Source organism: Podarcis tiliguerta (genome assembly GCF_965153285.1).
Source record: "Podarcis tiliguerta genome assembly, chromosome: 8".
Classification (NCBI taxonomy): Eukaryota; Metazoa; Chordata; class Lepidosauria; order Squamata; family Lacertidae; genus Podarcis; species Podarcis tiliguerta.
In genome coordinates, this window is record NC_139541.1 from 69176824 (window position 1) to 69202967 (window position 26144).

At 47.3% G+C, this 26144-nt stretch overlaps 1 protein-coding gene across 1 annotated transcript in view; it reads left to right on the top strand.

Moving 5' to 3' along the window:
• Positions 1–6566: 6566 nt before the first annotated feature.
• Positions 6567–26144, top strand: part of LOC310684165 (IgGFc-binding protein-like) — a 38964-nt gene continuing 19386 nt past the window's right edge. The window contains exons 1-8 of the mRNA XM_083454669.1: positions 6567–6639; positions 12285–12335; positions 14444–15661; positions 16571–17250; positions 18590–19157; positions 21059–21636; positions 23202–23781; positions 25943–26142. Coding sequence (XP_083310795.1) covers positions 12287–12335; positions 14444–15661; positions 16571–17250; positions 18590–19157; positions 21059–21636; positions 23202–23781; positions 25943–26142 — 3873 coding nt within the window. The 5' untranslated portion in view covers positions 6567–6639; positions 12285–12286. The remainder of the gene's footprint in view (positions 6640–12284; positions 12336–14443; positions 15662–16570; positions 17251–18589; positions 19158–21058; positions 21637–23201; positions 23782–25942; positions 26143–26144) is intronic.

Below are 26144 nucleotides of genomic sequence, written 5' to 3' on the forward strand. Positions count from 1 at the left end.
CAGAGGTGGGGGGAAAGCAAAAATCACTGGCATCTATTCTTCAGCCCCACCCCCCACCCCACCTGAGGTTTGTATGAATTTAAAGGAACCGCCCAAATCCCTGGCTGCTGCTCTTTAATCTCTTCCAGATAAATTGCAGTTTCTTAATAAAACGGCAGTTTTCTGAAATCATGACCACATCCTGGATGAATTCTTTTTAAACCTGCCTCATCTGCTTTGGCTATTCCCTAAAATGGTATCAAACATTTAAAAGAGAAAAAAAAGAAACAACAATTGCAGAGGCTCTGTGCTGAAATAAGTAGTTTCTCATTAAAATGGAAATGCTATTTTAAGCGCAATGACCTAGGGTTAACCCTGGTATTGGAAATCCTATTAGACTGCCAAAATCCTTATTAGTTCATTTCAATTTTCCTGGCTCTTGATGGAGAAAGGACTCGGATCCAGATCTGGTTTTCTGCTAAAAACTTTACAGAATTGTAGAGCTGCAGAGTTGGAAGAGACAGCAAGGGTCATCTAGTCCAACCCCCTGCTAGGCAGTACTATCCCTCATATCCATGGGATGCACAGACAAAGCAAGGAGCACTGGTGCAGCAGGTGCAGGACATGGCTATGCGAGTGGAGGCACTGATCCACCAGCTGACATGCCCCCTGCATTCCTGTTAGAAATGAGTGGGGCAAATGGGGCTTTAGCAGGGAGGCAGCTTTGGATTGAGCAAGCAAATGAAAACCCACATGGGGGTGGGGGTTGAGTTCATGACGAGACTGGCATTCCATGCCCCAGGCAATGGAGGGGGTGGCCATGCTGGCTTAGAATCAGACTGGGCACCAGTCATCTCCTCAGTGGGCAGAGGCCAATGCCATACCCTCCAACATTTCTGTGATGAAAACAGGGACGTCCCATTCCACAATGATAATTTTACTGTTTATATCCCACGCATCCGACTGGGTTGCCCCAGACACTCTGGGTAGCTTCCAACATATATAAAAGCATAATAAAACATTAAACTTTAAGAAACAAACAGAAAACCCCCCTTCGCTATACAGGATTGCCTTCAGTTAGCTCAGGGGCCGGATAACTCCATAACCTCCAGCATCTCTCCAATGAACATAAGGTAAAGGTAAAGGTACCCCTGCCCGTACGGGCCAGTCTTGACAGACTCTAGGGTTGTGCGCCCATCTCACTCAAGAGGCCGGGGGCCAGCGCTGTCCGAAGACACTTTCGGGTCACGTGGCCAGCGTGATATCGCTGCTCTGGCGAGCCAGAGCCGCACACGGAAACGCCGTTTACCTTCCCGCTAGTAAGCGGTCCCTATTTATCTACTTGCACCCGGGAGTGCTTTCGAACTGCTAGGTTGGCAGGCACTGGGACCGAACGACGGGAGCGCACCCCGCTGCGGGGATTCGAACCGCTGACCTTTCGATCGACAAGCCCTAGGCGCTGAGGCTTTTACCCACAGCGCCACATAGGGACATCCTAAAGAAAATTGGGACATTCCGGGATCAAATCAGAAACTGGGACGGCTTCTCTAAATCAGGAACCACCCTGAAAAACAGCAGCACTTGGGGGGTCGGCGATGCAGATGAAGGCTCTGGCAGCAGAACAGGCCGGTCTGGCAAACAGCTACAGCTCTCTCGTTTAATTAAAAACAGGAGCAGAAATGACGGCTTAGCCCAAGTTGCCTAAGGGAGTGGTCTTGCAGTCCGACACAGCCACAGTGAGTCAGGGTGGCCTCTTGACTTCACCACAGACTCCTCTACTGGCCATGCTGGCTGCTGGTGTTTGTCCATGGTTGTAGCTCATTGCAGGTGAGCCAGAGGGCAGGGTTTTGGAAGAAGACCAGAAGGAAACAAGATCCACTCTCTGGTTATAAAAGCCCAGGCCTCAGTTGTCGCTGGATTCCAGAGGGGCACACACACACACACACACACACACACAAATAGTGATTTTAAGGGAGTGACATGGTGGCTTGGGGCCCCGCTCTGCCCAAAATGGCAGCTTGGGGCTGGTTGATTCAGGATACACACCCAATGCCTATGCTACAGAGTGCTAACATCTATAATCAACAAAGTTGTGACCTGTTGAAATCCCGTTTAGTTGCCCTGTGGCTATGGCATCTTTATCATGCCTTCACCCAGGGGCGTAGCTTCACTCAGAGCAGGGAGGGCAGAGTGATCTGCCCAGGGGGGCGCCATGGCAAGTTGCCCACAGAGTCTGCCTGGTGGATGCAAGCCCCAAGCTGCCATTTTGGGCAGAGCGGGGCCCCAAGCCACCATGTCACTCCCTTAAAATCACTATTTGTGTGTGTGTGTGTGTGTGTGTGTGTGTGTGTGTGTTGAATGGAATATTTGGGAGGAAATAAGACAGAAAATAAAAAATAACAAACAAAATATTGATGTGTGTAATTTTTATTTCTTGATTATATTTTGTGGTAGTATGATTGTAATGCTTTTTGTAACATAAAATCATTCAATAAAAATTATTTTTTTTTAAAAAAAAGAGAGACAGACGCGTGGCCTGGGGTGCTGCAAGCCAGGCCCCGCAGTAAGTGCCACCTCCTGTGGTGTGCCATTTTGTCACCCCCTCAGGGATGATACCCAGGGCAGACCACACCCCCCCAACGAAACCCCTTCCTACGCCCCTGCCTTCACCCCACTGCATGTGGCTCCCCTGTACTCAGACCCACAGGTAGAGACTGCCTTTCATAAATAGGGACACGTACTGGGGAGGGAGAGGGAAAATAATTTGGATTTCACTTATTGATTTGAACAAAACATCCAACTCTTGGCTGTGGGTCTCTGGTCTAATAATGCATTTCAGCAGGCCCTTCCAATGAATACCACAATTTCTGCAAATTGGACCACAATGTCTCAAGTTTCAACATCTCATTCCAAAGAAATGTACAGTCCCTAAAACCGCACCAGGCCCCTGGGGCATGAGGACACAGGAAGGTGCCTTCTACCAAATAAAACCATTGCGCCATTTAGCTAGCTATTGTCTGCACTGACTAGTAACAGTTCTCCACAGTTTCAGTCAGTGGCTACTCCAAATCTCACCTGGAGTTGCTGAAGATGGAACCTGAGACCATCTGCATTCTGCCATGGGCCTTCCTCATATAGTATTGCAATAGTTAGGCTGTAAAATGAGTAACTGCTCCGAAAAGAACACAATGCACTGGAGTTGACACTTGATGGGCAAGCTACCTTTTGACTCGATTTGGAATCTGATTAGCCAATTGCATGCTTCACTGCAGAATGCTCAGAAACAGGCCAGGTATCTCCCCCCACACCACCCCATATCACCCCATCATTTTCAACTAGCCTCCACATCCTTACCCCCAAGACTTGGACAAGTAATTTTTAAGGCTTCGGGGATGTGAAGGAAAATCTGGCCAAGCCCCTGAGATTTGACAAGAAGCTCTGCAGTCACAGGGCTCAGGTGAGCAAGGTCCAAGAAACGGGTCAGCCTAAATGACTGACATCTTGTAAGCCCTCTTCCTAACACTTTCTTGATCTGCCTTATGGAGATGCCAAAATGCTCTGCCCCAAAGCTTGGCATTCCATGGAAAATCAATGGTTATACGATTGGAACTTAAACACCTTCACATGGGATAATGCCACAGACAATGGGGAACTGTAATGGCCACAAGGGGCAGGCAGAATATTTCTCTACCTCTTGTACTTTCACAGTTTCTCTAAACCAGAGTTGGGATCTTCAAGCATTAGGGGGGTGTCACCCTGCAGGCCTCTCTATCTGGCATGGAGGCTCTCCCCAGGCCACACCCCTCCCCGGCATTGATACACACCTTTCCATGTCGGAGGGTATGCTCTTCTTGAGTGTTTTTTGTCTGACTGGAATCTGTCCTTAGTGCTCTTGGTGGGTGTCACAATATAGCTGCTCTGTGGTTCATGGCATAACACAAAATGGCTCACTTATCTATTACAGATCTGACTTCACCCATGGGTTCAAAACACTCAGGGCGGCTTACAACAATCAAAGCACAACATTAAAAACAGTTTTAAGCAACTTTAAATTACAGAAATAAGGTGGGTTCTAAAAATATTATTATTACTAGAAGAAGAAGAAGAAGAAGAAGAAGAAGAAGAAGAAGAAGAAGAAGAGGAGGAGGAGTTTGGATTTGATATCCCGCCTTTCACTCCCTTTAAGGAGTCTCAAAGCGGCTAACATTCTCCTTTCCCTTCCTCCCCCACAACAAACACTCTGTGAGGTGAGTGGGGCTGAGAGACTTCAAAGAAGTGTGACTAGCCCAAGGTCACCCAGCAGCTGCAAGTGGAGGAGCGGAGACGCGAACCCGGTTCACCAGATTACGAGCCCACCGCTCTTAACCACTACACCACACTGACTCTATTTATTTAATTTATATATTGCCATATACCTGGGGGTCTCAGGGCAGTTCACAGAATAAAATCAAGATATAAAATCACTAAATACATAATAAAAACAAAAACAACAACTCAATAGCCCCCTGCCCCCCAATTTTTTTAAAAAAAGGCATAGGATGTAAATCAGATAAACCAAAGGCTTAGTTAAAAAGAATTTTTTTTACCTGGCACCTAAAGGTGTATAATGAAGGTGCCAGGTGAACTTCCCTGGGGAGAACATTCTACAGATGGGGAGCCACTGCAGAGAAGGCCTGTTCTCGTGTTGCCACTCTTTGGACCTCTCAAGGAGGAAGCATACAAAGAAGGCCTCAGAAGATGATCTCAGGGTCCGGGAAGGCAGTGGCGGAGCTAGCTGTTTGGGCACCCAGAGCGGCACTCGGGCAGGAGCGATCTACCCAGGGGGTGACTGGCATGCAGCAACCCACCTAGGGGGGTGCGCGGCATGCAGCAATCCGCCCAGGGTGGATTTTGTCACCCCTTTCTGGGATAACAACCGGGGAAGACCACCCCCTGCCCCCATCCTACGCCCCTGCAGGTAGGCTCACATGGAAAGAGGCGGTCCGTGGTATTGTGGACTCAAGTATCAAAAGTTGGGGTCAGGAGGTAAGGAGGTATGTCTTGAGCATTTGCCAAGAGCTGTATAATGAATGTGCCAGATGCACTTCTGAGGAAACTTAACAGCTGCCCCAGAGAAGGCCCTCTCCTGGGTCACCATACCCCAAGCTTCTGAGGGCAGTGGGATAACCCAGAGGGCCCCATCTGCTGACCTTAGCACCTGTGCGCTCCACCTGTACGGCAGGAGGTGGCCTTTTAGGTATTTGGGCTCTGAGTCTTCTAAAGCCCTAAACACAAATGTGAGCACCTTGAATTGGGCCTACAAATGAACTGCCAACCAGCCCAGCTGTTTTCAAACAGGGTTTATGTGAGATGGGCCAATAATCTGATTGCTGCATTTTGTACCAATTGAAGATTTTTAAGTCATCTTCACGGGCAGCCCCACATAGAGTGCATTAAAAATAATAATAATAAAAAGCCTAGAAGTTACTAGAGCAGGAAGTACAATGACCTAGTCATTTCTGTCCAAATAGTGTCACAACTGGTGAATCTGCCAGAGCTGAAATAGGCATCCTTAGCCACTGAGCTCACCTGAGCCTTCAGTGACGGTGTTGAATCCAGAATTTTGAACTATGTAGGACACTGCAGAACATCTCTAGCTCCATAGCTAGTTCCGTGAAACGGCCCTGGAGGCAGGAACGGAATCACTGAAGCACAGTTCCCACAACCCCCAAACCCTTGGGATGCATCCGTAGGATACAATGGCCAACAGTATCAAAAGTCGCTGAAAGATCAAGGTGAATGAGCAGTCCCTGCCATCTCTTTCTCAATATCCTGCCTTTTCAGATCCTTGCAACACAGCTCACAAACGGTAAACAATATTTTTTAATATATATATGTATGGAAATGAGAGCTGGACCATAATGAAGGCTGATCGCTGAAGAATTGATGCTTTTGAATTATGGTGCTGGAGGAGACTCTTGAGAGTCCCATGGACTGCAAGAAGATCAAACGCATCCATTCTTAAGGAAATTAGCCCTGAGTGCTCACTGGATCCATTGAAGCTGAAGCTCCAATACTATGGCCACCTCATGAGAAGAGAAGACTCCCTGGAAAAGACCCTGATGCTGGGAAAGACTGAGGGCACAAGGAGAAGGGGGTGACAGAGGACGAGATGGTTGGACAGCGTTCTCGAAGCTACCCGCATGAGTTTGACCAAACTGCGGGAGGCAGTGGAAGACAGGAGTGCCTGGCGTGCTCTGGTCCATGGGGTCACGAAGAGTTGGACACGACTAAACGACTAAACAACAACAACATATATATACACACACTGAAGCAAAGAACTGAACCAAGCCACACAAATTAGAACTGGGTGTGTGCAGAAAGAAGAGAGAGATAAGATTTTGGGTGGAGGGCAGGATCAGCCAAAGTTCACAACTGAATTATATGTGCAACAATGGTTTCATATTCTCTATCCTACCATTATCTGACCTTTGTAGTGTCCCTACGGCTGCTTCTAAATTAGTGAAGAACTTCCTCTACAGTTTGGTGGAACTGGACTTACTTAAGACACCTCGTCCCTATAAAAAGGGAATGAATGGTGAAGAGATAGAGGGGTGGGTGGGCAGAACCCTCCTTTTCTCTCCTTCGCTGTGCCGCAACAGGTCTACTGAAGGGCTGAAGGTAAGATATTGCTTTGGGTTCTTTTTGTCAACCACCTCCGCTGAATGAAGCCAACCAAGGCCGTACCTGAGCTAAGGGACCTTTTCTGGTCGCCACCATTAACTATAATTATGGTGACCAGAAGGTAATTTTAAATTCATTTTTAAAATAACAACAACAACAACAGCAACAACACTGTAGAGTTCTTTCACTGCAACAATATAATGCTTGCTTCTTTGCTTCATTATTTTTAAAGACTTCTGCCACTCTACTTCCTGAGCAAGTCAATGATGGTAGTAATTCAACATACCAAAACAGTATTTCTAAACACAACCCCAAAGTTCAGAAATGTGGAACCTTCTCCAGCTTGAGTGTCATATTCACTCACAGGCAACTTTCCAAGAGCTACATATCAGTGGTGGGTGGGGGTCATATCCAGGGCTTATTATTCTGTATTTTATATTGGGTGTTTCTTTAAATGTTGTATGTTGCTTTGAATCCTAACTTGGGAGAAAGATACCTTGGGTTACAGACGCTTCAGGTTACAGACTCCGCTAACCCAGAAATAGTACCTCGCGTTAAGAACTTTGCTTCAGGATGAGAACAGAAATTGCACGGCAGCAGCGGGAGACCCCATTACCTAAAGTGGTACCTCAGTTTAAGAACAGTTTCAGGTTAAGAACGGACCTCCAGAACAAATTAAATTCTTAACCAGAGGTACCACTGTATAAATATATAAAACGGACTAATAATAATAATAATAATAATAATAATAATAATAATAATATATAATTGCTGCGTGAAAAGCCTCTCCTCTGCCATTAAACAGCTTTCCTGGGCCGGCCGGCCTCTCCTCATGTTGCAAGGGGTGTGGTCACCTACTGGCAGCCACACAAACTGTGCTGCATGACGACACCTTACATTTTCATGTATATAGGAAGATAATATGCAGCTCCCTGGTGGGGCCCTAGCAAATGGGCTGTGGGCACAGCATCGGATAACAGTCAGGCTCTCTCATCACCAATACTAGCCCCATGCCTTGTTGTAACCAATAATGTTATGGACTACATCTCCCTTTTGTACCACTGCACATATTACACTGCAACCCTGTAGTAAAGTTAGTGTTTGTTTAGTAGCTATTCCTTGGTCAGGCAACGAGAGTGAGGCCTTGTGGGTAACCAACAAGCCACAAGAACCATGGGAAATAAGTTCTGTCCCTTTAACCCAGACTAACAGGCACCCAGGGTGTGAAAGGTTTATTATGGGAAAGGAAACTGCTGATTTAATGGAAGGTTTGACACCTGGGTCCGAAGTTATGTGCATTCCCTCAGTGATGTTATCTGCCTTTGATTGCCTGGGAATGTGCATCTGCATAGAATCCACGGAAGGAAGGAAGCCCCTTTGATTTAGGCTCTGGGTTCTTAATTGGTCCAGCTGCCAGAAGTTAGATTGATTAGCCCGCAAGCCGGTCATTGGTGAATTTAAAAATAATCAAGAGTTATGATTGGTTTCGGGGGTTCCGACGCCACGTGCAAATTGGGGATAAAAGATCTTGGAAATGGCTGAGAAAGCGTGCTCTGCAATCTGCAAATCGCCCGGCTGCTGATGTTCCACCTAAGTAGCCGTCCTTTCGTCCTTTGTGATGGAGAATTGCTGAAACCTTTGTCTCCGGACAGCGCTGGCTCCCGGCCTTTAGAGTGAGATGAGCGCACAACCCTAGAGTCTGGCAAGACTGGCCCGTACGGGCAGGGGTACCTTTACCTTTTTACCTTGTCTGCGGATCACTAGAAGGACTCTAACTATCCTATCTGTCATTTAGTCGTGAGTATGTAAGTTAGTTAGACTTTGCAATGTTCTTATTTTTCTTACCTGTAAGTTTCAAAAGAAGTGCCTGCTATTTTAGCATGTTTTCTTATGTTCTTTTAAAATAAATTTTAAGAAAGAAACTGTTTTAGTTTGTGTGCCTTTTGGGGGGAAAAGCTAATTCCTAGCCTTACGCTTGGTTGTGCTCTACCGTAGCATTTCTGTCTGCAAGTCTGTGGATACAACTTGTGGAGTGGGGGTAACCAGCAATAACAGGGCACAGCCTTCTCCCTGGGTTGTGGCTCTGGGTTCCCCGGGACAAAGGGAGTGGTGGCAGCCTTACCGGTGTTATTTTGTCCTGTTTCTGTAAAACGTAAACTTGCCTGCCAGCCCTGCTCAAGAAACCTGATCTGGCCGGAGAGCAAAGACAGGTGAGGGAGGAGCGAGCGGCTGGGGGCAAGTTTACCACAAACCATCTTTGGTGCCAGCCCACACTGCAGAAAAAGCATTCTCTGCCTGTATGCTTCTCCACTGAAGTCCAACAGTTTCCTTGTTATCAGGCCGTTGTTGCAGGGCCATTTATTCCAGAGCTAACGAAGCATGCAGACTAGTTAATTACTCAGTCCTGGGAAAACATTACTACATTTCACTAGCCTAATAAAACTCACTCTTCCTTTCCTCCGCGACAGCCACAAGCACAGATTTCCATCTCCAGTTGCGTCTTTGGCATCATGCCACATCATTTAAACCTATGCATTCTGGAGGGTGGCCAGGCCCAGAGAGCCACAGATATGAAACTAGAGACAAGAAGAAGAATTGAGCTTGGGAATACTGAGCAACCTCGCAACGATTCACATCAGGGCTCTCCCTATCATGGCCATACTGCTAACTGTCCCGATTTGACTGGGACACCCCAGAATTACAGAAGCCATCTTGACTTCTGATTGGATCCTGGGATCTCCCATTTTGGCTCCTGCAAGAGCATGGCTCCCAAAAGGTGCATTTTTTGGGGTGGCGTTCACTCTGGCGCGAGTCACCTGGCTCCTGTAGGAGTGTGGCCCTGAAAGAAGGGCAAACTGATTTTGCTTTGCGGTTATGCCATGCAGCAGAGTGAAGTAACCTACTGCCAAGAACGCCATGAAGGTTGGGGTTGAGGTGATAGAGGAAAACAGCTATTAGTGTGTGAATGGCACAGTAAGAATAGTAAAGGTCCCTGTCTGTTCTGCATTTGCCCATTCATGTCAGTTCCTTTGTACTTTCACATACATTTGTATTTAAATACCCTGCCTCTCGCCTTCCATTCTACCTCCTAGTAGTGGCACCCCTCTGTGACACCCCTGAGGTTCCCTAAATCCACTGCTGTCTCTTGAGGACACTGTTATAAGGAAAAAACTGCTCCTTTTCCCCTTATGGAGTATCCAAGAGCCCTACAGAGTCCTTATGTAAGTTTTCTATTGGTAGGAAAAAATAACAGAGGCCAACCAGAGAATATTGAGCAGCAAAGCAGCTAGTAAGCATGATCTTTATTAAACTGTTGCAGCAGGGTCCCCCACTCACCCCATGCAGGGAGGGAGGAGAGGAACCCAGAACATTGGTGTGCAAGCTCTTACACAGACTTTTGAAATTGCCTGCCCTGTAGCTCAAGACCACCCCCCAAAATATCACACATACATCACAGAAAGAGGTGGTCCCCAGCAGAAATTTGAGTGTGTTGCTTCTCTCCTGTCTGCCAGGATACCTGATAATGTCTTATCTGATTGCCTTTTCTGGGTAGCCAGGCCATTCCTTTGAGATGGTAAATACTTAGTTCCTGAATCTCTTACGCATATTGATAAAAACATCCCTTCCAGTAGCACCTTAGAGACCAACTAAGTTTGTTATTGGCATGAGCTTTTGTGTGCATGCCCACTTCTTCAGATACTGATATTGATAGTGTTGCTCAGCTTAACAGATATTTGCCAGACTATATTTACAGGGAGGTGTAAGCCCCTACAGTCCAAAGACAATTGGAAAGCTTTTCCCATTTCCTTTCTCCTTGCAGAGAAATATTTGAGGTCAATTTGGGAGAGTCAAAATGGCTTCAGGATTGTTCTCCTGTACTATTTCAGACATGTGGTTTATATGTGTTTGCCTTGTACATTTATGAACATTTATTTTATAAAGAAGACACTTTTTAGGCTTTATTCATTACATTTTCTTTTTTAAAAAACAGTCTTTTTATGATTTTGTATTCTTTTATGGTATCCTATGTTTTGTCGTACCTGCATGTATTGTTTTACACCATTGTGATAAATAAGTGAAGTAAATATTCTTTTATATTTTAGCAACAACAACAATTTATTAGTTATACCCCGCCCACTTTGGGCGGCTCCCAACAGAACACCACTAACAATAATAAAAAAGCAACAACATCAAACATTAAAAACTTCCCTAAACAGGGCTGCCTTCACATGTCTTCTAAAAGTCAGTGAGTTGTTTATTTCCATGACATCTGATGGGAGCATGTTCCATAGGGCGGGTGCCACTACTGAGAAGGTCCTCTGCCTGGTTCCCTGTAACTTGGCTTCTCGCAGTGAGGGAACCGCCAGAAGGCCCTTAGAGCTGGACCTCAGTGTCCGGACTGAAAGATAGGGGTGGAGACGCTCCTTCAGGTATACTGGGCTGAGGCCATTTAGGGCTTTAAAGGTCAGCACCAACACTTTGAATTGTGCTCGGAAACTTACTGGGAGCCAATGTAGGTCTTTCAGGACCAATGTTATGTGGTCTCGGTGGCCACTCCCAGTCACCAGTTTAGCTGCCGCATTCTGGATTAGTTGCAGTTTCTGGCTCACCTTCAAAGCCCCACGTAGATAAATATTTGATAGAGAGACTTCTTCTTGGAGCAGTAGAGAAGCCTCCTGGTTCTGGTTCAAGTGCTTCAGGATTGGGTGGGGAAGTACCTGGCCCTTCACTTGCCTGCCCTGCTTCCTCCTTCTTTTCCTCTGATCAATACAGTGCTCCACCCTCCAGCTCTGAAGCTTCTTCTGCCTCCGTCTCTTGCCTCCTGATTGGTACAATTCCCCACAAATCACTGACCTCGCCCAAGTCAGACTTCAGTTTGAATAGGGGAGATTCCAATGTATAGCAGGGTAAAAACTTTTAGCAGGGTAAAAACTTACCGTAATACACATTGCAGGATTCCTCCCAAAATAGACCAGAGGCGATTAATATTTCATCCAGCAGAGCTTTACTGCTGCTGAAAGCAAATGAGCGTAATGGTCACAGGTCCAATACATTCAGGATTGGCACCATCAATAAGAAATCCAGTTGCAACAGACTTAACTTAAATTTACAATAACTTATAGTAAGACTAAAACCATAACATGAAGCATACTATGTACAGAACACCACACCAGAAGGAAAGAGAGATAGAAAGTGAAACCCAGGCTCCTTCTGGTCTTATTAGTATAGCCAGCATGACCTTGACAGAAAAAGATAACAGAACCAGTTTAAGCCAGCTGTACTCAGCTTCTCTGAAGCAATAACCCAAACATCATGGAGCGTCTGCTTGTTTCTAGGCAGAATAGAAACTTACATGTCAGCACCAGTTTCTTTCACACATAGAAGCTCCCAGAACCCTTTTGAATGAATTAGAATAGGAAAGATCTCTACACATCAGATCAATACTTTCTGTACCAAGAAATGCAGACTGACATAAACAAATACATATTTCTTTACTGCCAAGAGCTTTGGGGAGTGGAGTTTACCAGTGTTAGGTAAAAGGAGATGCTTGAACCAGATGGTCAGAGCCAGGGTAGGTTGGTGGGGACTGAATTATACCCTGAATCATAATATCTGAACTACTTTATTTTGCTTTCTTGTAGCCATGGCAAGGAAACAGCTACTGCTTTGGACCTGGTTGGCACTCCTATGTGGTGAGTTTGGAATTAACTATGAACTTGCAGGTTGACCCATCTGGGCAGACACTCCTTCCAGTTTTGTACCTGGTCACAACTCTCTCCCAAAGAACAATTGAACTGCATACCCTACGCCTCACAGAGTCCCAGCCTGGTACGCCTGGTACGAGTCCCAGCACTCTTAGAATATATAAATGACAGTTCCCAGGATTCTTTGGGGGAAGCCATAACTAACAGTAGTACAGTGGTACCTCAAGTTACAAATGCCTTAGGTTACAAACGCTTCAGGTTACAAACTCTGCTAACCTGGAAGAGTTGAAAACTTTGCCCCAGGATGAGAACGGAAATTGTGTGCCGGCGGCACAGCAGCAGTAAGAGGCCCCATTAGCAAAAGCACGCCTCTAGTTAAGAAGTGTTTCAGGTTAAGAACAGACCTCTGGAACGAATTAAGTTCATAACTAGAGGTACCACTGTATAAGGGTACTACAGACGCATGGTGTGGGTGTGACCTCTTTGGGGCAATTAGAGATGTTGGCAGGACAGTAACTCACTCAGAGCCTGGCAAATTCCCCTTGACAAAAGCATACAGTGTATGGTGATGGATATCTGGCACAGAGCCCGATATCCTGTTTGTTGTGGGGAAAAACATGCCCTTCCCCTGCAGTGGTGGGGACCCTATGGCCGATGATGCTCAGCTCCCAGACCCTGTGATCATAATCTGAGGCCCTTCTTCATGGGCCACCTCCTCCATGAGAGGTCCAGAGGGTGGGAATAGTAATAATGATCAGCCCCAGACAGCACAGCCAATATTCAGGGATGATAGTGGTAGTCCATTAGAATCTGGAGCTCACCAGTTCTTCATCCCTGCAGCCAAGTAGTTACAAAGTATAACTCTGCAGTGTGTCTTTCTTCAGGTCACTTAACACTCTGCTATGAACACCAAGCTTTAACAGATAAGAGGCAGCAATTATTCATCTGTTAAGGCTTGGTGTTTGTAGCAGAGTGTTGAACATTTCAGGGTTCAAGTCATCTTCCATACTTCCATCATGTTCTATACTGATGTTTTAATGTATTTTTAAACATTTGTTGGAAGCCACCCAGAGTGACTGGGGAAACCTAGCCACATGGGTGGTGTATAAATAATAAGTTGTTGTTGTTGTTGTTGTTGTTGTTTCATTCCCATATGACATTTTTTTAAAACCCTCAGTTTTTCAATAAAGCAATTATCTCTTTGCCTCCCTTTCCTGGCCCTGATTATATCTTTACATTTTGCCATCTTTATTAAATCCCAAAATTTAATCATCCAGGTTTCTAATTCAGATGCTTAGAAGTCACTTTGCTTGCAGTGGTTTGTGTAGAGAGCTGCATAAAATGCTCTGTTCAGAGCTGCCCAGAGTGTCTGGGGAAACCCAGCCAGATGGGCGGGGTATAAATAAATCATCGTCGTCATCATTCCCCCCCCCCTATGTTTAGGTCATGCATGTGAGCTGTTATTAAAAGATTAATACCCATTTTGTTTATCTTCCTGAAATGCCACATCCTTGATATAACCAAGTAGCATTATTAAAGGATTCCTTTAATTAATAATTTTGATTCCATTATCACAACTGTCATGTCCTACAAGAATATAGTCAGAGGAGTACATAATATTTCAAATGCTACAACACCATGTGATTATAGCACTGTATTGAGCTGTATTGAACTTGCACAATTTCAGCTTTACACGTTTGGTCACCATCTGAAACCTCACAAATTAAAAGCACAAAAGGTGGAGAGCTTAAAAGACCTTTCTGTGTTGGGTTTTCCCAGTGCGGAAAGAGCTTTTAAGTTTTCCACATTGTTTACTGAACTTTGGGAGGCTCCTGGAAGATCTTGTGGGGCTATCCAAGATCTTGTGAGAACCTCTGAGAGCCCAATAAACAACTTGAAGACCTCAGAAACTATCTGCTCTACATGGGGGGCAAGGCTCAGTCGGTGCACTGTTCTGGAAAGGTAAGATTTCTCATGAAGAGTTGGTTCTGAGGATTGTTTTGACTATACAGAATTTCAGCTTTATGCACTATCTCCAGAACGTAATCCCTGCGCAAGCTGCAAGTTAATTGCACTTTGTTAATTATGCCTTTCAGGGTATTGTGGAGCAAGTTCCTGTGGGGAGGAATTTGTCACAGCCTTCCTTCAGAACTACTTGGAAAGTCAACCCAATCCTAAGTTTGAGTTGCTTATCACTGGATATCATCCTGCAACAACCGTCACGGTCACAGCGAACAAGTCTACATTCAGTAAAAAGGTTTCTGTCAATAAGCAGACAGTGTCAGTCGAGGTCCCAACCTCTTTGGAGATGAAGGGGACTGACATCTTTGATGGAGCTGTGTGGATTCAAGCCGACAAAGAGATCTCGGTTGTTTCCCACAATTACAGGAGCTCCACAAGTGCTACCACAATTGTGTACCCAACTCATCAGTTGGGCACATCATATTATGTGGTAACACCAGTGGGGGATATGGCAAGCACTTTCAAGGAATTTGCAGTTGTAGCCTATGAATTCCCCACTCAAGTCACTATTCACCTGAAAGGGGCCGTGACATTCCAAGGGAAGGTTTATGCTGCAGGGAGCAGGCTTGTTGCTGACCTCAAAGCCTTCCAAGCCATCCAGCTGCAAAGCTCAGCTGATTTGTCTGGCACCAAGGTTGAATCAGTTGCGCCCGTGGCTGTTTTGAGTGGGCACAGCTGTGCCAAGCAGTTCTCATCTTGCGACCATGTTGCTGAGCAGCTCTTGCCTGTTTCCAACTGGGGCACCACCTTCATAGTTCCCCCAGTGCCCTTCCAAACTCAGACTGACATTGTGTATGTCGTTGCTTCCCAAGATAACACGTTGATCCAATACCAGTCTGGGGCCACTCCAAGCTCCCGCCGCGCGGTGGCTGGGGAAGTCATCCAGTTTCAAATGCAGCCATCTCAGTCCTATTTCTTCTCTGCCAATGCAGGAATCCAGGTCCTTTTCTTCTTTTCTGGTAACAGCAAGAACTATGACCCTTTCCTCATCAATGTTCCTGCTTTAAAAAGCTATTGCACATCATATCACATTGATGGGATTAAGGCGTTTGATAATTTTGCTGTCATCGTAGCAAAAACCTTAGATTCAAATGGGATCACATTAGAGAAGAGAGCCATTGCAAATGCCAAGTGGACACGCATCTCTGGAACAGAGTATTCTTTCAGTCAAGTTAGCTTGGGCAAAGAAGCCAGTGCCCTCTCTGTAGAGCATCCCAGCGCTCCTTTTGGGCTCTTCATCCTTGGAGGTGCATCTGCCGATGGCTATGGCTCTGTGGCCCTTTGCTCTTGTGGTAAGTATCCTAAGTTGCACATATAATTTGTGCTATGAATGAGTAGTTTGATTATCTTCTCTGTACTTGAGAACAGAATGTGCTCTTTTTTCCCCCATGGAACATGATTATAGGCAAAATTTACTGTATAAATCAGGAATGGAGACCCGGTGGCTCTCTGGTTGCGGTTCAACTCCCATGATCTCCAGTCAACATGACCCATAGTGAGGAATGATGGGAATTGTAGTCCAGCAACATCTGGCAAGGCACAGGTTCCTCATTCCTGATATAGGTGGTTGTAGTAGTAGCAGCAGCAGCAGGAAAAGTTGCTCTTATTTATCTTTATGGCCATTTCCATGTTGCAGCAGAAGAGGAATTGAGTTATATGGGCAAGGAAGGCAAAGGGAGGGTATATTAGCACATCTGCATAGAAGACTTCCTCCAAGCAACTCAGGAAGATGCATATGAGGCTATGTTTGGGAGGGTAAAAATGAAGAGACCCGTGACCATTAGGTTCAGTCGTGACCGACTCTGGGGCTGCAGCGCTCATCTCGCTTTACTGGCTGAGGGAGCCTGCGTACAGCTTCCGGGTCATGTGGCCAGCATGACTTAGCCGCTTCTGGCAAACCAGAGCAGCGCACGGAAATGCCATTTACCTTCCCGCCAGAGATAGAGTAGATACCTTTTTATCTACTTGCACTTTGATGTGCTTTTGAACTGCTAGGTTCGCAGGAGCAGGGACAGAGCAACGGGAGCTCACCCCGTCACGGGGATTCAAACCACCAACCTTCTGATCAGCAAGCCCTAGGCTCTGTGGTTTAACCCACAGCGCCACCCGTGTTAGGCTAAAAGAATTCAGAGCACTGTCGAGGACTATCTTTTAATAGTTTGATCTTGCACCGTTAACTGGGATCTTCTCTCTTTTGACAGCAAAATCCTGTCCTGAGAACAGCCATTATGAAGCCTGTGGGTCTCCATGCCCGGCCACCTGCAGCGATGCAGTTGGGCCCAAGGACTGTTCCTCGTTGCCTTGTGTGGGGGGCTGCCAATGCAATAAGGGCTTTGTGCTGGATGAAGGGGAATGCATTCCCACTACGGTCTGTGGGTGTGTGTTCGAGGGGGACGCCTTCTCCCCTGGTGATCAGTTCTGGGCAGACAAGACATGCACAAAGCGCTGTGTCTGTGATGGAAAAACCAGAGATGTGAGGTGTTGGGCAACAAGCTGCAGAAGCTGGGAGCGGTGTGAGGTGCAGAATGGAGTCCAGGACTGTTATCCTTTCATACAGCCTCCCCCCAGCAATCCTGCCCCCACAACCCCCACAACCCCGAGTTCCCCAACCACCACCATTTCTCCTACCAGGAATGCCACCTGCTCTGCTTTCGGTGGCCCCCACTACCTTAGCTTTGATGGCCAGAAGTTTGACTTCATAGGCACCTGCGTGTATCAGTTTGCTGCGCTGTGTGAGAAGCGGAGGGGCTTGGTTGACTTCCAGGTGCTTGTCCAAAATGACCGTCGAGGCAGCCAGTCTGTGTCCTTTACCCGGCTTGTAGAAGTGAAGGTTGATGGGGCATCCATTGTGATCAGCAGAGACAACCCTGCAAAAGTCATGGTGAGTTTTGTTGAATAGTTTGTTTAAATGTTAGGGTTCGTTATTGTATCACAGGATGTGTGCCACTTTAAAAGCCAGGGTCCTGACCTAGTTTTTACAGCTGTGTAGAAGTGTAGCAGGTGCTGATAAGTCACTGTAATTAGCTGTGTCAGCAATTGTGGATGATGTATAATGTGCAGTATGTAGCTTACTCTGCCCTGGTGGATGGATGGGTGATGATTATGGACACTATGTAAGATGTATGTTAGAGGAGTTTTCTTACTAAACCATGCAAAGATAATTTTGCATCTCTTCAGTGTTTCCATCTGTGTGGTCTACTCCACACACACTCTGTGGCATGTTTCAAATGCCCAATCATTGAGGTGGGGAACCAAATGCAGCCCTCCAAGTCTTCCTGGCCCTCAGGACTCTCCCAACAGTGCACCCCCTGCCCTGCCATACATCTCCCCAGGGTATATCCTTTCCTGACATTGCTCTGTACCCACCTGAAGCCTGGAGAGCGAGAGGGGTCGGTGCACACCAATCCCTCTTGCTCTCCAGGCTTTGCTTTGCTGAAGGGGCGTTGCACAGAGAGGGAGAGCTGCGCAGCGCCCCTTCAGTGAAGCGGGAGGAGAAATGGAAGGGGCTCCGTTTCTCCTGCTGCTTCGCTGAAGGGGCGCTGAGCAGAAAGGGGGACAATTCCCCCCCCCCCTGTTTTCCCCCTCCTATGGTCCGGTGCGTCCTATAGAGCAAAAAATAGGGTATATGAAATCTATTTTCCAGCAGTATTTTTTTTTTAATGAAGTATTACGTTGGACAAAAAAATCCTGCACTGTAGGGGGATGGACTATAAGAGTTGAATTTTTCCTACCCCAAATGATACGTTTTGCTGTTGACCTCTGTGCTCTGGAGCAGCCTTGGTTAGCCTTATGCCTTCCAGATGGTATTGATCTCCCAAGGATCAGAGGTGATAGGAGTTCTGAATGCATAAGGCTAAGCAAAGCTGCTACAGATACATCAGTATCACAGAATCAAAGAGTTGGAAGGGACTCCATGGATCATCTAGTCCAGCGGTTCTCAACCTGTGGGTCCCCAGATGTTGTTGGACTACAACTCTCATCATCCCTGACCACTGGTCATGCTGGCTAGGAATGATGGGAGTTGCAGTAGAACAACATCTGGGGACCCACAGGTTGAGAAACACTGATCTAGCCCAACTCCCTGCAGTGCTGGAATACGCACCCATACGGGGATCAAACCCGTGACCTTGGCATTATCAGTACCACACTCTAACCAACTGAGCTAACTGGCAAGGCACAAAGGCACTTCTGAAATGTTCCCCTTTTAAAATGGGCTCTAGGTGAATGGATTGCTGACCAACCTGCCCTTCAGCATCGGCAACGGCAGAATCTCCATATACAAGAAAGGGCAAGAGGCAGTGGTCCAGACAGACTTCAAGATCACCGTCACCTTTGACTGGCAAAGCCGCACCACTGTGACTGTGCCCAGCAGCTATGAAGGCACCCTGTGTGGTCTCTGTGGGAACTTCAATGGCAATAAGCAGGATGATCTGACCATGAAAGATGGCACAGTGGCTCCAAGCCCATCCGCCTTTGGTCAGAGCTGGAAAGTGCGGGAGGTGCCAGGCTGCAGTGAGGGGGGCAAGGTAGAGTGCCCTGCACGGCTGACCATCGAGAAGCGTCAACGGAGCCTCAACAAGGAGTGTGGGCTCATCCTAGCCAAGAGCGGCCCCTTCAGAGAATGTCACAGCAAAGTGGATCCAGAAGGATACTTCCAAGACTGTGTATACAATTATTGCTTCTTTGATGGCCAACAAGCTGTGATCTGCCAGGTCATTGCCAGCTATGCTTCAGCGTGCCAGGCAGCTGGGGTGACCCTCTATCCTTGGAGATCGGACACCTTCTGCAGTAAGTGCCCAGAGCTGTTTTTTTAAATTCCTCAGATCTTCAGAGAACATGGTAATTTATCTGAAATGACACACAAAGTTACCAACACTGCTTTTGCTTCTGAAATATATATACAGTGGTACCTCAGGTTACATACGCTTCAGGTTACATATGCTTAAGGTTACACACTCCTCTAACCCAGAAATAGTGCTTCATGTTAAGAACTTTGCTTCAGGGTGAGAACAGAAATTGGGCTCCGGTGGCGTGGCGGCAGTGGGAGGCCCCATTAGCTAAAGTGGTGCTTCAGGTTAAGAGCAGTTTCAGGTTAAGAACGGACCTCCGGGACGAAGTAAGTACCGTATTTTCCGCCCTATAGGACACACTTTTCCCCCTCCCAAAAAATGTGTGTGTGTCCTATGGGGCGAATGCAGGCTTTCGCTGAAGCCTGGAGAGCGAGAGGCGTCGGGCTCGCAAGGCTTGCTGGAGAGTGAGTGCCCGCCAGGCTCACAAGGCTTGCGGGCAACAGCCTGCAGCCCAAAGCACAGGGTTGCGCTCTGGAGCATGCCCCGTGCTTCGCGCAGATGTCCGCAAGCCTTGCGAGCCCAGCGGGAGTTCCCGCCGGTCTCGCAAGGCTTGCGGATAGCAGCCTGTTCTGGGGGCTGGGGTCGGGGAAGCTCAGGCTTTCGCCTCCCCAGCCCCGTGGCGGGGGGGGAATATTTTTTTTAATCCCCCCCCCCCAAAAAAAAACAAGGTGCGCCCTATGGGCCAGTGCGCCCTATAGAGCGAAAAATACAGTACTTAACCTGAGGTACCACTGTACTAACTTTGTTTCTGTGCCATTTTGGGTAAAACCTTATGTCCAAAAATCTCCCTGCTGATGATCTGCCTTGAAGCAGATGGGTGGGATGTAGCAATGACCCTAGTAGTGGCCAGTGGCATGGCATGGCCTGGACAGGACAGGACAGGACAGCGTTGCTTATGCAGTATTGGCAAGCCAAGCAAGTAATTCTGCCTTGCCTGTGCCCCAGGGGCTCCTGATTGCCCCACCTGACCCCCTGGCCAAACATTCACTTCTTCAGTGATCAGCTGCAAAGGAGCAGGGGACTTTGGTAAATCGGTAGAGGCACTCACTATGAAGAATTGCACATGCTATCATCAAAAGGGGGGGGGGGGAATGTAAATGTGTTTTGTGGGGCATGGACCCAGATGAGAGTAATAGGTCAAAGACTAGTTCACAGCCTGGAATCTGCCTTCAAACTGTCCATACAATGCTGGGAACACAAGAGCCAACTCCTAGGAGCCATAGATGCCAACTCTATAGGGTTGAGAACATCTCCTCCCCACACAAAATATGTGGGGACCGGGCTGAGCCACCGCCCCTCCCATCTTGAGGGGTCAGGCCCTCCTGGGGCTCCACACAGTGGTGGCAGGCCTAATCAGGCCTCACAGCCTCTTCCCAGTGCCTGTGAGATCACACTTTTGACATCATGAGCATATGATGTTGGGTAGAACGCGGTGCCTCTTCTAAGTCCAAAGTCCCTCCATGGCCCCCAATAAAATATTTGAAGGGGAACGCCCCCCCCCCAGTAATTGCCATTCAAATGGTGTGCAGGCACCACAACCTGTGATCAGTTATGTGGGGTTGGGCTTACCTGCCCTCCCCCAATATTTTATTGAAGTTGGCACCCCTGCAGGGGAATTACAAGTAGGATACTGCTATTGTGCTTCTGTCCTACTTGTGGACTTCCCATTGTCATCTGATTGGCCACTTTGAGAATAGAACGGAACGCTGGAAGCCTTTTTGAGATACAGCAGGGCTCTCCTTATGTCCCTCCGCCCATAACCTCTTTTAGCAGGTCAACTTTGCTTTTTCAGCCATGTTCTTCCTGCCAGTGTTTTACCACCTTGCTTCGATTTGGTAGGTCTTTCTTGTGCTCCAAATAGCCACTACGAGCTCTGCGCTAGTGGCTGCGCCAAGACCTGTGTTGCAGCCCCATGTCCCACTAAGTGCCAGGAAGACTGCGTGTGCAACAAGGACTTCGTGCTGAGTGGTGATCGATGCATCCCAGAATTCCAGTGCGGTTGTCTCCACCAAGGCCAATACTACCAGGCAGGAGATACGTTTAACCCCTCGTGTCAGGAGCGTTGCACATGCCAAACTGGGGGGAGTGTGCGCTGCGTTGCATTCTCCTGTGGCCCCAATCAGGAATGCCGGTTGTCAGATGGCGTTCGGAAATGCCACCCAGTTGGCAGCGCCACCTGTTCTGCTTCAGGTGACCCTCACTATCTCTCCTTCGATGGACTGGCCTTTGACTTCCAAGGCACCTGCACCTATACCTTGGCTAGGGCCAGCGGAAGCAGCCGAGGTTTGAAGCCCTTTATTGTCAATGTGGAAAATGAGGCCTGGGCGGATGGAAAGGCATCTGTCACCAAGATGGTCTCGGTCAGGGTCTACAGCGTGACACTCACATTACTACAGAACAGGGACGGTCAAGTGCAGGTGAGTCCATGCTAAAAGGGGAGGACAATCTTTAAATCTTTACTTATCCCCACCCCCTGTTTCCATTAAGGCATTGTCTTTGTTCATTCATTCAATTAGTCATGAAAACATCTGCCAATTTCTGTTCCTCTCAGTTTCTAATTTTTCCAGTCCTAAGTTCAGCTGTCTGCGTTATTGCGAAGTTCTCTTAACATGCAAAGTTTTGTATGCAGATTTGTTTAATATACATTTTGTCGCAATCAATTTTCCCTACCACGATGCATTTCATATGTTGTTTTCACTAATAAGAAGCTTTAAAAGTATGCATTAAAGGTCACTTGTACGTATTTTAGTACACATTTGGTTTGAAAACTGCATTGCAAAATTCAGAAAGGTGTTTTGTTTTGTTTGTGGTTTCTGGAAGCACAAATTACGTAGATTTCCATAAAAATGAAAACCAAACCCAATTTATCTCCTGCCTCAGTATTCCCAATTGAGTATCATAGGAAAGAGCACCGTGAGCCCCTCCCTTCCACCATGTGAATAGCATTCTGTTTGCATGATTCTTACCCTCCTTTCTTGAAGAGGAATGAATAATGAAATCTGGGCTTCTGTGTGATTGTACGCTTATGCAGAAGATCAGATTGGCACTGGGAGCTATCCATGTATGAGAGGGGAAAGTCTTGCGATTCTGTCTCTGGTAAATTTATGAATGGGCAGAGCACTTAAAGCAGAGATGGGGAACCTGTGTCCCTCCAGATGGGACCAACTCCTGTTATCCCTGACAATTGACTCTGCAGGCTAAGGCTGAGAGGAGTTGGAGTCCAATACCCAGGGCAAGCTCACCCATGAGGGAAGGCCTCAGGTGGCAGGATTCATAGGGGCAGCACATCTGGCCTTCAAAAATGCATTGCCTGCTGCTGCTGTTGCAGAAGCAACAACAGCTGCTGCACACTCCTTGAAGGCCAGATCTGATGCATCCTCAGAAACCCCCACCCCATGGTCCTCTACAGTGGCCTCTTGGTGAGTAGGAGGCACTGCTCGTCTTCTAAGAAGGAAATGGTGGGGCTGCCCTCTGGAGTCTCCTGGGCTTTGCACCTGACTGGCGTGATTCAGAGCAGAACCCTCCCACTTCCATTGTGTCCTTTGATAACCACTTCAAACATCAGGTAAGGTTCCTTTGATTCTCTCTTGCCCTAGTTCTCAATATAGATCTTCAATCTCTCCTTGTTATCAGAGATATTTATTGCCCCCTGATTTGTCAGTAAGCTCATACACACAAAGTCTCTTCCTCTCATGTCTATAACACCCAGAAAGGGACTAATACAGGCACAGGCAAACTTGGCCCTCCAGATGTTTTGGGACTACAACTCCCATCATCCCTGACCATTGGTCCTGTTAGCTAGGGATGATGGGAGTTGTAGTCCCAAAACATCTGGAGGGCCGAGTTTGCCTATGCCTGGACTAATATATCAGAGTAGTGGGATAAAATAGGGTCCCTGCATATGCTTCATGAACATTCTTTCAACATTTCTGCAAGAAGCCAGCCCTACTCAACCGGGGGGTGTTCTGTTTCTGTCTCCCAGGTGAATGGCCTGTTCTACAATCTCCCCATAACTGTTTCTGCTGACCGGATCAGAGTCTATCAGCATGGCACCGAAGTCTTGATAGAAACTGACTTTGGTCTCATTGTGAACTACGACCTGGTTTATGACATAAAAGTCACAGTCCCAAGCACCTACCAGAACCAAGTGGAAGGCCTGTGTGGGAACTACAACGGGAAGAAGGAGGATGACTTCCTGCTCCCCAATGGCAAGACAGCCTCTGACGTAGCTGTGTTTGGCGCTGCTTGGAAAGTTAAGGTCCGTGGGGCAGTTGAATCTTGCTCAGATGGATGCTCTGGAAGCGACTGCCCAGTCTGCGAGGAAAAGAAAAGGGAGGTCTTCAAACAGCGCCACTACTGTGGGATCCTCACTGCATCTGATGGCCCCTTCAGCGCTTGCCACGGAAAGGTTGATCCCAGGCTATACTTCAGCAACTGCGTCTACGATCTGTGCCTGGGTGGCGGGGACAGCAAGGTGTTGTGTGACAGCGTCCAAAGCTATGTGTCTGCCTGCCAAGTGGCCAAGGTCTCTGTCAAGCCCTGGAGGAGCCCTTCCTTCTGTCGTAAGTACTGGGGACTGAGCAGTGCTGTGCTTTTAACTGGAGAGGTGAAAGGAGAGCAGGGTCTGATCTGACTCCCTATGGCTTTGGGACACAGTCCAAAGTGTGTGTGGTCAAATGCACCCAATACATTTCAAATCCTCATATGCTACTTTGATAGTTATGACCTCCCCCAGGAAACCCTGGCAACCGTACTTTGCTAAGAGTGCTGAGAATGGCTAGGAATGAGTTCCTGTCAGAGCCAGCAGTGTAAGGCAGTGATGGGGAGAATTTTTCAGCTCAAGTGCCATTCTCTAGTAGGAAACCTTGTAGGAAACCTTCCAGGGGCTGAGGGCGAACCTAGAAAAGTTGGAGCCACTGAACCACCTGGCCATAGCCCTGTTAATGAGATGTAGATTCTATAGCCTGGTACTAATTAATGTACAGTATATCTTCCTCCTCAAAGAGGAAAGCAGTTGATAAAAAACATCTGGTCTAGGCTGGAATCGTACATTGACAAACTGATGAATCAGTTCCTTGCAGCCTTAGTGATAGTGGCAGGCGACTTAAATGCTAGAATTGGCCAGTCTTCCGCGAATCATCACCCATCTTAGAGGAAGCCCATTCTGTACAAATCAGGCACTCAAAAGAGAAGGGTTGCAACTATGCAGGCCTGTGCCTGTTGCGCTTGTCTAACAAGCTGGACCTGGTCATATTGAATGGTCGCACCAAAGGGGAGAAAGTTGGGGAATTCACATTCATATCAAACGTAGGAGCCTCTATAATTGACTATATTATGGTGTCATGTAACCTTCCAGGGGTGGAACATTTCATGTAATTTGTACCATTGCACAGTAGGCTAATATACACGCATACACAAATGCACCCCTTCAAGCAAGAGACATTATTTGAGTTCAAGGATACATTTTCCATGAGTGGTCCAGAGGGTGGCAACACGAAAATGGGCCTTTTCTGCAGTGGCACCCCATTTATGGAATGGTCTCCCCAGGGAGGTTTGCCTTTTGCCTTAATTATACACCTTTAGGAATCAGGCAAAAATGTTACTTTTTAACTAGGCCTTTGGCTGATTGACATCCAATGCCCTTAGAAGGGGGCATTGCATGGCGAGTTCCCGCCTCCCCCCGGTGGAAACGACACATGACACAAGTATTTAGGTGAATGGGCTAAAAACGGCCACAACTTTATTGGTTACAGGTGATGAGCGGTATTGGCTTAGGCATTGGTCCTACCGACTATTCGGCTTCAGCCTGTTTGCTTGAAGACCAGGAAGGGTTAACCGCCAGTAGGGGGAGTCCTGCTGATGCACATCAACTAGGAACTCCCCCAGGGTCACCTCTTGGGGGCATGCCTTAGGCTCTCACCTCCATAGGCTTCGGACAGGCCACGGCCCCCCGGAATCCTTTACCGGACTACCCTTCGCAATCCAGGGGAGGTGATGGCGCTTCCTCCCCCCTCATCTACATAACAATACCCCTACCAATGCCTAACTGCCAATCCCAGGAAGTTGTGACGATTTGCTACGAGGTAGGCGAAAAAACCAAGTGGCTGGTGCCAATTTGCCAAGTGGAAAAATTCCTACCCTTAATGGCGACCAACCAAAGTCCATAGCAAGGTCTTGTGAAACCTAAAGGGCGGGTGGGTGGGAAACCAGAGGAGCTACAGCAGCAAAAGAGGGAGATTTAGCTGATGCTAAATAGCACAAACCACGCCTCCCCCAGGCCAGCCAATTGGCTGGCTAGGGAGATGACGCGGCCAAGGATTCCCTCAATGGCGTGGAGGCTGGTAGCCAGTCCCCACGGACGTGGGGAGGGCGTGAAGCCCGCAACCCCACCTCCTCTCAAGCTCGGAAGTGGCTTTATTAGCTTGTTCTTGTTCTTCTTTTTATCATGCATTTTGTGTTTTATATTATGATTTTATCTTGTGGCTCACCCTGCAGGTATAGGGCAGTGCACAAAATTAATTTATTAATTAATATAAGAATTTTTAATAATTAACAATAATTCTAGCCAGGCAGAAACACTCAAGCAGGGTGCACAGCAGGGCTGTGTTTTCTGTAGTTTATTAGTCACACTTTCTGACTTCATTCTCCAGCTTCCCAGTCACCTTAAGTATTGCTGGGTATCTTTTTGCCTAAGATGAGTGTTTTTCTTCTATTCCAATTTAGCTCTGCGCTGCCCCGCCAACAGTCACTATGAAATTTGTGCCCAGCTCTGCGCCACCTCCTGTGCCAAGATCACAGACTCTACGAAATGTCCGGAGACCTGTGCTGAGGGCTGCCAGTGTAATGATGGCTTTTTCTTTAATGGTGTTGGCTGCGTCTCTGCAAAAGACTGTGGGTGCTTAAAGAATGGACGCTACTTCAAGGT